This window comes from Chaetura pelagica, unplaced genomic scaffold (assembly GCF_000747805.2).
Source record: "Chaetura pelagica isolate M959 unplaced genomic scaffold, ChaPel_1.0 scaffold31, whole genome shotgun sequence".
In the NCBI taxonomy this organism is placed as follows: domain Eukaryota; kingdom Metazoa; phylum Chordata; class Aves; order Apodiformes; family Apodidae; genus Chaetura; species Chaetura pelagica.
Window position 1 is genome coordinate 1,628,887 of NW_009952481.1, and position 14,350 is coordinate 1,643,236.

At 35.9% G+C, this 14,350-nt stretch overlaps 1 protein-coding gene across 1 annotated transcript in view; it reads right to left on the minus strand.

Moving 5' to 3' along the window:
* Window positions 1-14,350, minus strand: part of WDR70 (WD repeat domain 70) — a 133,413-nt gene that overhangs the window by 47,180 nt on the left and 71,883 nt on the right. Inside the window, exon 9 of the mRNA XM_010008752.1 lies at window positions 12,036-12,210. Coding sequence (XP_010007054.1) covers window positions 12,036-12,210 — 175 coding nt within the window. The remainder of the gene's footprint in view (window positions 1-12,035; window positions 12,211-14,350) is intronic.

The window sequence follows — 14,350 nt, forward strand, 5'->3', positions numbered from 1 at the left end:
CAGAGTTACTAACAGATGCCCTGGGCCTAGATAAGAATCATGAGCTAAGGGGGAAACATCTCAAATGCCTCTTTGCAAATGCATGAAGCATGGGGGATAAACAAGAGGGGCTGCACATGTTGACATGCCTGCAGGGCTATGATATTATTGGGATCACTGAGACATGGTGGGATGGCTCCTATGACTGAAGCATGGGGATGGCTGGGTGTAAACTGTTTAGGAAGGACAGGGATGGCAAAAGAGGAGGGAGTGTTGCCCTCTACATCCATGACCAGCTGGAGTCCATGGAGCTCCACCTGGGGATGGATGAGGAACTGACAGAAACACTCTGGGTCAGGATTAAAAGGGAGTCAGGGGCAGGAGATATTAAAGTGAGGATCTGCTACAGGCCACCCAACCAGGAGAACCAAGTGGATGAGGCCCTCTGTAGACAGGTAGGAGCTGCTTATCACTCACAAGCCATGGTCCTCATGGGGGACATTAATCACCTTGACATCTGCTGGAGGGAAAAAAATCCCATGCAGGGGTTGGAACTAGATGATCTTTAAGGTCCCTTCCAACCCAAACTATTCTATGATTCTATGATTCTAAAATAATAAAAACTGCTGATTTTCTTACCTGGGTACCATATCCTCTGATTGTGCCTGGAAGATCTAATCTCTTTTAAGCATTCATCATAAGAAAATTGTTGTTATTGTTACATGCTTAACAATGTACCATCTCCTTTCTGTCATATACTGTAAATAGTATTGCCAATATTATTAGTCTGATGTATTTTCCCTCTTTGTTTCCTTGATAATGAGTTTTCTTTACTTTTCAGGTCCACTGTTGCCTCATTTTGACTTCTCTAACAGCTGTATTTTACCAATGACTTCAATACACGTTATTCCAATAACAGAAATTACAGATCATTCATTTAATCCTCAAACACATCTGTTTTATTCTCACATAAAGAAAAGTCAAATCCAACAAAAAACACCACTCCCTCTTCTGTAACAAATGAGCATACAGTAAACCATAATTTTAAAACAACAAAAAAAGGGACAAAAGTAGCAGTTGATTTTGCACACTACCTTTTGTTTGTTGGTATAAATCTCTTACCAACTTCACACCAAGAGATTCTGACATAATCACACTTGTTTGTTCTCTTTCCAAAGCTGAAGTTCATTTCATAGCTGCAGACACACAGCAGCACACATTAATGTAGTCCTGCCTTGCTCTCCTACCACAACACAATAGCCAAGAAACAACAGTGGCCTGTCTGGAGTACAGAGAACATTCCTACACCACTGTCAACTCCTACCCACTTTGGCACCACATATCCAATACCAAAATTAACCAAGCTTTTGCACATTTGTGACAAGTGACATGCCAGTGGCTGGCAATGCAATGCTTTCAGCTTACTAACACAGGTGTCCTTGTTCTGAAAAATCAATCAGGCTCCTGAAAGTGGTCTTTAATAGAAGCCAGTCTTCCCATTTCAAAGGCAGGAACACACTATCTACAACAGTTGTGCTTTTGCAAGCCCTGGTGAAACAGCCTCTATAAAGGTCAGAGCAGTGTACTCTGGTGACCTCAACAAGATCAAGTTTGCTAAGAGGTCCTGAACTCAAACTGCTCTCCAAATGAGACTACCTGTATACTGATGAGGACAAGGAAACATGCTAGGGAGCTAGGATACAGTGCCATTGGGATGCTCTTACTAGAGTTTGTGCTGTTCACAGCAGATATGCTCATCAGGACCTTAGTGTCTACAAAACATATGGTCCATGATTGCAAAATTAATTGTTTTATTCAGAATATTTCACTCTTTGTACGCAAACTAGCACAGTACTTTATAATTTGGTGTTCCTATCCAATCTTTAATAAAATGCATTACACCAAATATTAAATATAAATTAAATTTCAGTGATGATTACAGATGACTGCTTTGACCATGAAACAGTCACAAGCCAAATCTGTAAGTGCTACATACACATGGTAAGAAGTGAAATAGTAACCATAAAAGCATTTTAAAAATACCCTATGCATTGCTTAATCTGAATGAAAATTACATATGTTGAATTATCTAAAGAACACCTTGTTTAAATTACTAGAGCTTGGAATTATTAGATTTTCATTATAATTTTTTGGGCACACTTTGGGACACAGAGATATACTGTATATGTATTTATGCATAACATGTGAAATATATAAGTAGTCTTATCCAACTCCAAATCTAGCTTTCTATCTCATGAGAAATTCAGAACTTGGATTGAGGAAGGCAGCTGTTCCATGGATATATCTGATTTCAGTCTGTGTAGTATCACTGCAGTCATACATTAAATAAAACACAGCTGGACAAGGCTCCACCTATTTCACCAGTCTCTCTGCTAACTGTTTAACACTAACATCTGTTGAAAACAAGCTATGAAAAAGGGAGATAACTGAAAAACCCCTTTATTATAAAATATTTTATGCTGGAAGAAGTTTTATTTGTAAAGCAAGCCTCATATATGATCAGTTAGGTTTTAATGATGAGATTTATACCTAGAGTTGAAAGAAATTTTCACACTGAAGACTGTCTTACCAAAAAAAAAATATATTAAAAATACTTTTCATTTCGTATGACTGGTTCAGTTCTGTAGCTGCTGCCAAGAGATGGTATAGTTATGTAGTTTATCTTCTCATTGATAAGCATTGATAATCATTACTTCTTTGGTTCAGGATCTTACAAATTTTCTACAAATGCCATGAAAACTTTTACAATTAAAATTAACTAATGTTCTTTACAAACTGAAGGCAGTTAAGCACATTTAAAATGGTGTTCTCACAGCGCTGCATCTTTTAATGGATGCAGCAACAAAACAATCATTTTCAACATAGAAACAGTTCTTTATCTGACTTCCTCCAAGTCAAGTGTGTGGAGCATAATGTTCCATGCAAAAGCTATGCTTCACTATAATTTATCTTCCTTTTTTTAGCTTCAGAATTTATAAAAGATTCACTGGGAATACTTCTGTATAAAAATCTGAGTGTATTTCTTAATGTCATAAAACTGAGCACATTTCAAAATAAATTACTTTCTTATTCATCTGAAGTACAAAAAAATCCCATAACTTTTCTGTCTGCTTCTCTTCAGTAAGTTTATTTTTTGTAAATTCTACAATTATGAAAAGGTTACACACAAGCACAACACAGCATCAAACTACTGGATTCCTAGGCCAGTATGCACTTTCTAATAATGATCAGTGACACAAGGCATACATGAAAATCCCATAACTCTTCTCCTCCATTTTAGACATCAGACCTCTTGAAAAGTTAAAAATTTTACTTTACAATGAGACCAGAAAAAAATTAAATACAAATTTACTATGGTAAGAATTTAGAAGAGTTGAGATGGGAAATGTAAAATGTATTTAAAAATAAGAAAGCTTTCTAAAATGTACTAATTGATGAGAAAACTGAAGCCTGCAGGAGATACATAAAATATCAAGATGGAATGGGGTAAAAGGTGACACATTAACCTAAGAGAAAGAGCAAGCATGTGCAGCCAGAAAGTACCTAATCTTCAGTCAGTATCCTCCATGGATCAGAAGTAATTATTTCCTACTTTTCTATTCTTAAATAAATCCATTTATCAAGTGGATTTGCTTTAACAGCTTTCCTTTCATAACTATTTTAAAATATAGGAGTTTTAGGCTTCTGTAATAAAATCTTAATGAACAAGAGTTGTACAGAAATATATTTTTTATTACTTTTATGAAAGTCACAGTATGAACCTGCTGTTCATCTCCTCACTAGCTTCAAGAAATGGTGACATCCTATGAACCACAATGAGAAACATTTGGACACAAATCTAGCTTCCTAATACACACACCAAGAACAAAATTCTTTTTGTAATTTACAAACTACAAGGCTCTAGAAAAATGAAGTGGATCAGCTTGCTTGAGAAGCACATACACTGCAGTGCATAAATGCCATTTTCCTGATAAGCCAGACCACTCTGGAACTCACTTCTTGTTAGAATAAAATGTAAAAATCTGTGCTTCTATAGTTTTGCTCCCACACAAAAGAAAAATTTTCAATAAAATAACAAAGTGGGCTCAAGAAAGCCCTTCTGTTTCTGCTTCATTGTTTTATCTTTCTAGTTCTGTAACATTACTCACGTTATATAATATTAATAACACTACAATATTAATAAAGCAAATCATATTGCTATAATGCCTACTCTTTTCTTCTCAAATTGTCATTTAAAATTATTTCTGTAAGATCTTCTGTTATTTTTCTAAGTAGTAAATCAAAGAAAGAGATAAATCCTTGTAGGATAAACGTTTTCCTTTAACCATACATGAATGCAAAGTAAAATCCTTTATGCTAGTTTCATTGGGGTGTGACAGACTTCAAGATTTAGAATTGCTTGTCATCACTATATTAGATAGTGCAAACATTTAGATAGTTCTTAACTATAAACTGTTTATTACATAAGAGAGAAATGCACTTAGAAATACAGCAGGGCACATTTTATCTTAGCATATGACTGTCAGAATCTTTGCTGCAGCTAGCTTCAGGGTATAGATAGTGATGTACTGGCTAAACCAGACGTATACAAAAGGGAATAATATATGAATCTGTTAATATTTGCTGCTGGCAAGCTTGTGTGTGATTTCCAGTTTCTGGAGCAGAGGTCTGGCACATACAAGTAGGGAATGAAAGGGTAGAATATTATGGATATGGAAAACTTACCTTAAGTTTGAAAGGGGAATATGGTATATTTGGATATCTTTCATCTTGTATTTACACAAGAAATTTCCAGATGTAGCCAGACTGCCCTCTTCAAAGCATGAAGCATGTTACATACTTAGGGGAAACTGGAAAATTTGTCTGTTATTTAGCTGTAGTAGTAATAGCCAGCACATTTAAGAATAGTAATTGCAGATTCTTTCTATTAAGTATTGACATTTCACTGGAAAAATGTTAATGCTTTGATGATATCAATATTAACCCCAAATTCAATATAAGCAAAACAAACAAACAAACAAAAATCCAAATAGCCTAATGAACTTTCCACAGCAAAAATAAAGAATCCAGTTGGTGTGAAAAGAGCACAATCCTGAAATGCTGTCATAGACCAGATGCCAAAGACTTCTGATCTTTGCCAGGTAGCAACTGTACCTAAAGAGGCATGGGCAAACTAGCAAAGCTTTTTAATACACAGACATAAGAAATACATTTAAAGAATCTGTTACTGAAAGCTGTCTTTTGCATATATAAGCATATACAAAAAGCATCTCATAACTGTGCAATGATCCAACGTGATCTTCCCAAACCATGGGTATAAATATCCTCAAAGGACCTTCCAATTTATGCAGAAAATATTTACAGCAAGTCTCAGATCTTACTACTAGTTGTCATTACTCTGTCTTGGCAGCATCAGCAGTAAAATCCATCAAGAACAGCAAAATAAAGTTTACCAAAAAAATTTCCAACAAGATCTGGGTTTGGATTCCTATTCCAAAACATAAGAGTCACCCTACTGAGGGGGAGTGAGGGGAAGTAAAAAGCATCTTACACAATCTTTTTGCATTATCTAAATCTGTTGCACTAGTTGTACAGTATTTCTTCAACATGGCTGGTAAAACTTAAATCTCTGAGAACTTTACCTTAAAACTTCATACTGCACACCACAAAACTAAAGCTTACCTAAAAAAATCTTTAAAAGCAAACAATCACTAGAAAGATATTTATCTTACATCTGTAAGTCATGCAATTATTTTGAAAATACTTCTAACATGAGTATTTGTAATCAGAATGTACAGACCTTAGATCTGTTTAACTTCAGTACATACTGTGGCATTCCACTTTTGTTCCCCCTATGCTTCGAGGATAGGATGGCTTAAATGCATGTGGGAAAGAGGCTATTGGGATTACCACTTGATCACACCATATTTGGGGCTATTCATGTGATATTTATTAGTACAGTGTTGGATTTTATTATTATTGTGCATTTTAATTTCTGTAAAATCACTGAGTTTTAGCTAAATAATTTAAAACTGATCCAAGTATATAATTATTCTAGCAATTTAAAATCAAAGTAAGGTTTTAAAAACAGAAAACATAAAATATTAGCAGAGCAGCAGTTCACCAGTACTGGAGTAGATGCTCACTTTTGAGCAGCAAATAGCTGAAGAATGGAGTTAAACATACCACTAGGTCTTTTATGAAACACAAAAATAAAAAATAGAAGTTACTTACTAGCTATACAAATCTTTCTATGGTTTTTAATGAGAACTAAATTATGTTGAAAATCATAAACCATCTCATCTTTCCTGTTCAGATTTACACTACATAAAAAGTGAAATCTATTATAGGTATATCTGTCAAAGCGAGTTCTTTACAGTGCAACCACTAGACAGCTAAACGCATTTTAAAATTATTCAAGGCTTCTAAATGTACCCAATCTAATACAGCTGGGGGAAAAACAAACAAAAAAACCCAAAAGCAAACCCAACCCAAAAAACAACCAAACACAAGCCAGAAGATTTTGGGTGTACAACCTATTTTCTAAAAGGCACTTAAAAGACACCACCAATCCTTACAAATTCTGCTTCCGCAAGATCCATATCAATATTTTTGCATCACAGCTGCAATGATGTACCATAAAATATGTGACCTGAGAAACTAAGAAACATGATTCAGTCTGCCACATGAGAAGAAGTAGTTTGTGTGGTCGTGGGCTGAATGCAGCCAGGAAAAGCTGGAGGGAAAATTTACCTATCAGGTAGCCTCATGGGGTGGTTTGAAAGACTAAGGAAGACTACCACATTTAGCTTTCTCACCCTGATATAAATTGTGTTTGCAATCACAGAATCATAGAATGTTTTGCATTGGAAGGGATCTTAAAGATCACCTAGCTGCAATCCCCCTACACTGGCACTCTCCCACTAGACCAGGTTAGTCAAAGCCCCACCCAACCTGGCCTTGAACACTTCCAGGGAGGATGGTTCCACAACCTCTCTGGGCAACCTGTTCCAGCGTATCACTACCTTCACACTAAAGAACTTTTTCCTAATGTCTCACCTAAATCTTCCCTCTATGTAAAACATCTCCAAGCTTTCCTGTTTGATGTAGAAAATGAGGAGAGCCTCTTTGCTCATTAAAGAGATCTCTGTCAGTTATACATCAGCATACACTTTGAACCTACCCACCAAGTGTACTAATAGTCTTTATAGAAATTACTTCAATTTTTCCATATCTCTATGAATGAGATACTCTCACATTTACACAGGAAAAATGAACACACAGAGGTTTATTGATTGCAAGATCCACTTAATTCTTAACATGGCTTCACAGACCAGCTCATTCAGCAATATGTATTACTACAGGCCTTGCAAAAAGCTCTGAATAAGCACAGACAAGATGAGGAATTTTAACCTATGTGAAGTGCAGGTAGATCTAGTGGTTTTACTGCACTGTCCTGTGAATTTCAAGGGTCTGTCTTATTTTGACCATGTTCTCCAACTCTCTGTGTTTGCCAGACTTCTCTATGTCTCAGAACATTTAAATTGAGAGAGTTCTAATGTGTTATGTTATGATTGACTGTTTCACACTATTGTTTCCACTAGTCATTGGAAGTTAGAAGGAAGTTATTTTTTATGTGCTTTGAAGCTGTTATTTTAAGCCAAGCTGACAGTGTTCATAATATTTCAAACAAGATGACAGATCATACTGCTAATGTGCACTGTAAATGCATGTGTACGTGAACCTTAAGGAAAAACCATGCACTGACAAAGTAACATACGTGAGAAAATAACACAGATTTATGACAAAACGAAAAAATCCTCTGAGGCAGGTGATTATAATGGATCATGATCATGCTGAGGACATTTGGAGAAAGGCAAGGGAGAGCTGGAATGCATTTGGCTAACTTCAGCATTAGCAAGTTACCCATGTCAGTGTCATGAAGACAAAAAAGCCTTCCTCCAGAAGTTCCAAAAGTGGTTTTACTCTCACTACATACAGCTGGAAGATTTGGAATTGCACCAAAAAACAGTGGAAGCAGAAAACTGAATGAAATGCTCACGGTGTGCATTACTAGTCAGAAGTAAAGAAGGGAATTGATCTCACACCGAAATCACTCCCTAGGCACAAAAACACTTTTTAAAAAGTAGATACTGAGATGGCCCTAAGTGGTATGAAAAAAACAGCTAGCTCCTGACCCTAAAGTACAACAAAGAGATAACTGCACATCAGCAGGGATGATAAAACAAGGGATAGAAAAGTGATTGTTTCTTTCTAAATTAAAAAAATAATAATAATTGAAGAATTATTTAATCACACCATTCAGGACCAAATTCTACACTACTGAACAGCAAACACAATGCCACAGTGGTGATAGGGACGCTTCCGCACAACAGGTTGATTTTTCATTTGTTTGCTCTTTGATTTCTACACCAGTAGGACTCCTGTAGTCAGGTATAAAGATACCAAGTCATGCCTGCAGCAGAGGATAATAAGCCTGTAGCCAGCACTCAGAAACTGTGGCTACAGAGGCAAGGAGGATTTATGGGAGCTTTGTCAGGGAGCTTCTGCCACTTTTTAAATTCATATGGTCTTTGTGAATCCTCAGAGGAAGAGTGGCTTCACACCACCATTGCAGCAGTGTGCCCACCTCTAATGAGGGCCCTTTTTGCTGTAGAAAAGGGCATTATCAGACCCTCCTTTCTACCAGGGTATCCAGTTCTGCCCTTGGTATTGCTGTTTTCATGATCCTTCTCCTGTGGGAAAGCCAGGGCTTTATGTTTCAGTGAAGCAAAGAGAAACTTCACTATATCTGAAGTGGGACTTATGTTTTACATTAATTTTTACTCCTGTCAAAAATAAATGCATCTAAAAATCTTCAAAGACACCAGGATAGCAGGCACTATGGATAGTACATAGTGTTAGCCATAATGTCTGATAGGAACACTTTCCTGGATTTACTTTGTGGTGTTACCATCATATACAGGAACAGAAGGAAATGAGAATTCAACAGCATGCTAAAATGTCACTCATATTTTTGCTTAAATACAAAAATTAATTCAAAGAGTCAAAAGAGGCCTTTATTAGATCAGCTCTGGCATGACAGTACCATCAACTAAGTCAGAGGTAACTTTAAATACCTTCCTGAATCCATTCTTCTTCCTGCTGCCAAATTCATAGCCTAAAATAATGATGCTGGAATCACTCCCAGCTGACCAAGAAATCAGAGCAACTGTTTTCTGCTTTCAAACACTACTGATTTTTGTCATAGACTCAATACAGCCTTCTCAAGTAAAACACAAATGCTCTCTTAATTTTGACTTGAAACAGAGCTGTAACATAGTACAGCAAAATCTGTGTATACAGTTCTACACTTGTTTCAACAAAGTCAAATTATATTTGCTGGATGGGAATTAAAATTTTTCTTCTTCAAAAACCAGAAGTTAGCATTTCTAATTTTTCTTCAAGCAGCTTAACAGTCCTGATTCTCCGTAGGTTTACTTTTTTTCCCATGTCACCTACAGCTCGTACCCCCAAAACTGTACCACTTTGTCATGACTGAACATTTTCTTGATCACCTCTGCAAGCACCTCTGCATCTTGTCAGGCCAGCAAGTGCTTTTATCATTCCAGAGAAGAAGTCAATCCCATCCTCCTCTTTCTAAATCCTACTTCTAACACATATACCTTTAATTTTTTAATTTTTTTTTCTTATCCCTCACCACCCCTCAAAAGTGAAGACTTCTTTTTTTTAAATAATTTCATCAAGATGCCTTTAAAAATGCCCAGTTTCAACTATACACAAAGATTTCCAGAGGGTACCCACCATTTTAGATAAGAGTGCACTAAAATAAAACTATTTACACTACCCTTTTAAACAAAAATCTTGCACACTTTTTAATGACACCAATAAAGGCAAGGACAAAAATTCTTTAGGCTTTAAAAATACAAATCCAAGGACACTACCAACTTAATTTCCACTAGGAAATCACTTTAGTCTTGTATTATTATACAGAGGTCACCAGTTGGAAATTGCACAAGATGCACAGGATGTATCTTTAAATTATTCATAATCACCTTAAACTGCACTCAATCAGCATTGCAATATGTCATCTTACAGACACATTGAAGTTCAAAAGGAAAAGCCCATGAAAAAGCAGACTACCAAGAGCACTATTGTTAAAACTACACCAGAAAGCTTAGTATTTCAATACTGTATATGTTAAAATAAACAACATACACAGGTGATGAAAGCCAGTCTCTGAAAAATTTATTATTCTGTTAGAACAAGTTTACACTTACGATGAATTCTCAAGGTTCATGCCATTAGGAAGTTTTACTGGGTTTATAGTGGAAATAAAAACAGAAATAAAAATAGATGACAATCCCAAAATACAGGCTGTACTCTGAATATGATCAATGGGCTTTCTTTTCCTTTTACATCTATACATTTCCTCTTGCCTCCAGCAATCACATTTTTTTCGACCTTTGTGAAAAGTTCTCCAAATTGCCTGTTTTCCTTTTTAAAATCATACGTTTTTAAAGATGAACAGGCCAACCTAATTTGTATTAGTTCCGTATTATTTCCCCAAAGCCATCCTATTGGCATTGTACAGCTCTCAAAGATTTATGATGTCAGCTTGATTCAAAGGATCCTGTCCCTGCTACCCATTTCTTCTCTTACTCTGGCTTAAAAAAAAATATTTGACCTTATTTTCTCCTCCTATGCATGCTGTAAGTACTTATCCCATCAAAGTGCAAGGGACTGGGCATCAATTATAAAATCATAGAATGGTTTGGGTTAGAAGGGACCTTAAAGATCACCTAGTTCCAACCGGCCTGCATGTGCAGGGACACCTCCCACTAGATCAGGTTGGTCAAAGCCCCATTCAACCCAGCCTTGAACACTTCCAGGGAGGATGCTTCCCCACCTTACCCAGGCAACCTCTGCTAGTGTCTCATCACCCTCACACCAAAGAATTTCTTCCTAATGTCTAACCTAAATCTCCCCTCCTGCAGTTTAAAGCCATTCTCCCTCATCCTATCACTACAAGGCCTTGTAAAAAAACCCTCCCCAGCTTTCCTGTAGCCTCTTCAGGTACTGGAAGACTGCCATAAGGTCTGCCTGGAGCCTTCTTTTCTCCAGGCTGAACAACTTCAATTCTGAGATGTGCGTGATTATTCAGGTGTTTAATTTTAAAAGCAGTAAAGCTTTGCCTGGTGAATTTGCACTCAATATTGCAAAATTCAACTCTTGAACTGGACTGATTTGTAAACTATACTACACAAAGCAACAGGGAGATGTGATTGGTATAAGCTTCAAATTTTAAATTAGTAGCAAAACTTGTATGTATTCTAACTCAGTTTGATTCATAAGTACTGGAAATTCAGTTTTAAGTTCAGTATCAAGAAATTAGAGATTATATTTCATAAATTTAAAGAATTTGGCATAGTTCCCTTGTGATTCTTTCTGTCCACATTGTATTTACATAATTGTTCAAATTTGCCTCAGTGCTAATTTTTACACATTGGACAACGTAACAACACTTGGCACTTCATGTGCAGCATTACCCTCATTCTCACCCATTTGGATGCTATTCCCCTCTGATTACTACCTGGATAAGTAAGTTATTTCATTATGATTTACTGCTTAATATATTTAGTATTTCAAACAAAATATGAAAGCATACATTTTTAGTTACATAAAAATCAACAAGAAATTACAGCTTTTTCAATAAGCATCACATCTTGAATAATACTCTAAATATAGGTATGCAGCCAACTTTAAAAAAAAACCAAGCACACCTCAAAAAAAACTCCAAGAGTTTCCTCTGTGTTTTGAACTGAATAGCATCACACTGAATGATAAGTGTAGAGAGGGAGAAGAAATACTACATTTTACTTGTGAGTTATCAAGATTTTGAGGGGAAGGGGAATAAAATGCAAACATGTAAGTATAAAAATAGGTTTTATCTGTTTTAACATTTAGCACTTTATATATTAGAATCATAAATTGTTATTAAAGACTTTACTTACACTCATATTCCTATCCCAGATCTGGATAGAACCATCTTGACAACCAGCTGCAATAAGTTTACCATCTCTGCTGTATGTGCAAGTTGTAGGAATCACCCGTTTACCTTGAACTGATCGTGGTTTGAATACACTTTTGTGCTTTTTTTCATTGTTAACATCCCATGTTCTCACAGTTCTGTAAAAAGGTTTGAATAAAGAGCTGTTTTAAATGGCATTAATATACACAAAATAATAATTCTTATAATGCAATCAAAAACCTTTTTCAGCATAAATAGCATATAATACTTTTCAAATAAAGTTGCAACGGCAAAATAGCATTTAAGACACGGTATGGAAGTCATGACACCAATGCGAGAAGTTTACAAGTATGAAACATCATATTCAATAACATGCATGTGAAGGTTAAAAAAACCAAAATGTTAAAAATCAGTTCTTCCCAAACTCCTGTGTAAATAAATAAAATTATTTACAACTGGACATATGACCAAAGGTTAATACACAGGTACTACATAGTCGCCACTGTCACTGGACATCAGGAAGACAAAAGTATTCAATTGGTTACAAGAATGAAGATGTCAGGAAAAAGTCATTAACTGTACAGATTGACTTAATTGTTCTGACATGACAACAACTGATAAACTTGCCTTTAACTGGTAACACTGCAAACTGGCTGGTTATTCTTCCAATTTTTCTTTATTTTAACAAGGCATTTTAAACAATTAATTGCAATATTGTTGCACTTAGTTAGTCTTCCACTAATCCTGTAGGTCTTAGATTTCTGTTGGAAAAGTGCTCTTCAAATACTTTACAAAGACTCCTTTATGTAATACTGTTTTCTTAAGTTGAGTTTTCCCACATTATTAACCAAAAAAATACATCCTTTTTCTTTTTAATGGAAAAAGAGTATCTGCCTGGATCTTCTATGTTTCTTAGATACACAGGAACATCCAGATGAGAGCAAACTAGAACACTGAGATACAGGTGGACTCTTTAAACTGTCTTGGATACAAATGTTTTCTGTCAACTTAATATGTTCAGTTTTTTCCAGATAAAAATTCAAAACTCTTCTGGCATCTAACACAAAGAAGAGTTTCAAGATTTGGCAAAAGAAGGAAGAACATTAATTTAGAAAGCAAAAAAATCCCTAAGTTCTCAAGACAACCTCATTTGTTTAGACTATACAAACACTGCCTATGATCCAACAGCATGTAATTCACTGGTCTCTAGCGAAGCAAACACCACTTTAAGAAAGGCTGCCATTTCACCAGAACAAGACAAGACACCATGGTGTGATATTAAGAATTTACATCACAGATACAAGACTAGACAGGCTGCAGAGCTGACACACATGTAAGATAAAACAGAAGAAAACAAGCTGGAAACTGCTCATAGAAATTATATTTAATCACATGTTTAATTACAGTAATGAGAAATCAGTAACTGAAGTGGAATGAATCACCATCTGTCCATTACAAAGTTAAGATTAGTCTCATTTTCAAAAGCCTTCAAATCTCTTATCTGTAAGGCATCACTTCATTGCTCTATTTGGAGCTCTAGCATAAGACATTCAAGTGTTCTGATGGTTGGTTTGGTTTCTGGTTTTCTTTCCCTTTTAGTGTAACATTAGATTATGATGCATTTTCAGGTCCACTCAAATAAATCCATTCTGCTATATGGAACAGGTTGCCCCACAGGGTTATGGAGTCACTCTTCTTGGAGTTATTAAAAATTTGTCTGGACAAAGCCATGTGCTAGGTGACTCGGTGATCCTTCTTCGTACAGAATGGCTGGATTAGAGCATCTTCAGAGGTCGCTTCCATCCTCATTCATTACATGATTCTAAGATTCCCTTTCTACCCTCCATGTGTTGTCAATTAACCATCTCAATCTCCTACCCTTCAACAGGTACACTGACACTTTCTTCCATTCTGATATTTACTCAAAACTTCAGTCTTTTTCCAGACATTTTGCCTCATAACATTCAATCCTTCCAGAATCTCATTTGAATATCCTTTACCTTCTCCTCTTTTTGTCATTATGACCATCTCCTGTGGAAAGCTACTTCAATTCTTATACTGCAGGCTTCCCTACTTCCAGGATGTTGTACCTAGTAACATATTTGTGTGAAGGGAAATTTAAAGCCTGCCTCCCCCTATATGCCTTTTCGTTTACGGTACCTCACAAGAATCTTAGCTGAAATTCCAAAAACAATCTCTGAGAATCCTTCCCCATCCTAATATTTTATTTCTCTGGCACACAAACATTACTTGTATAGTTAAAAAAAAAAAAAAAAAATGAAAGAAAAAAAAAAAAAA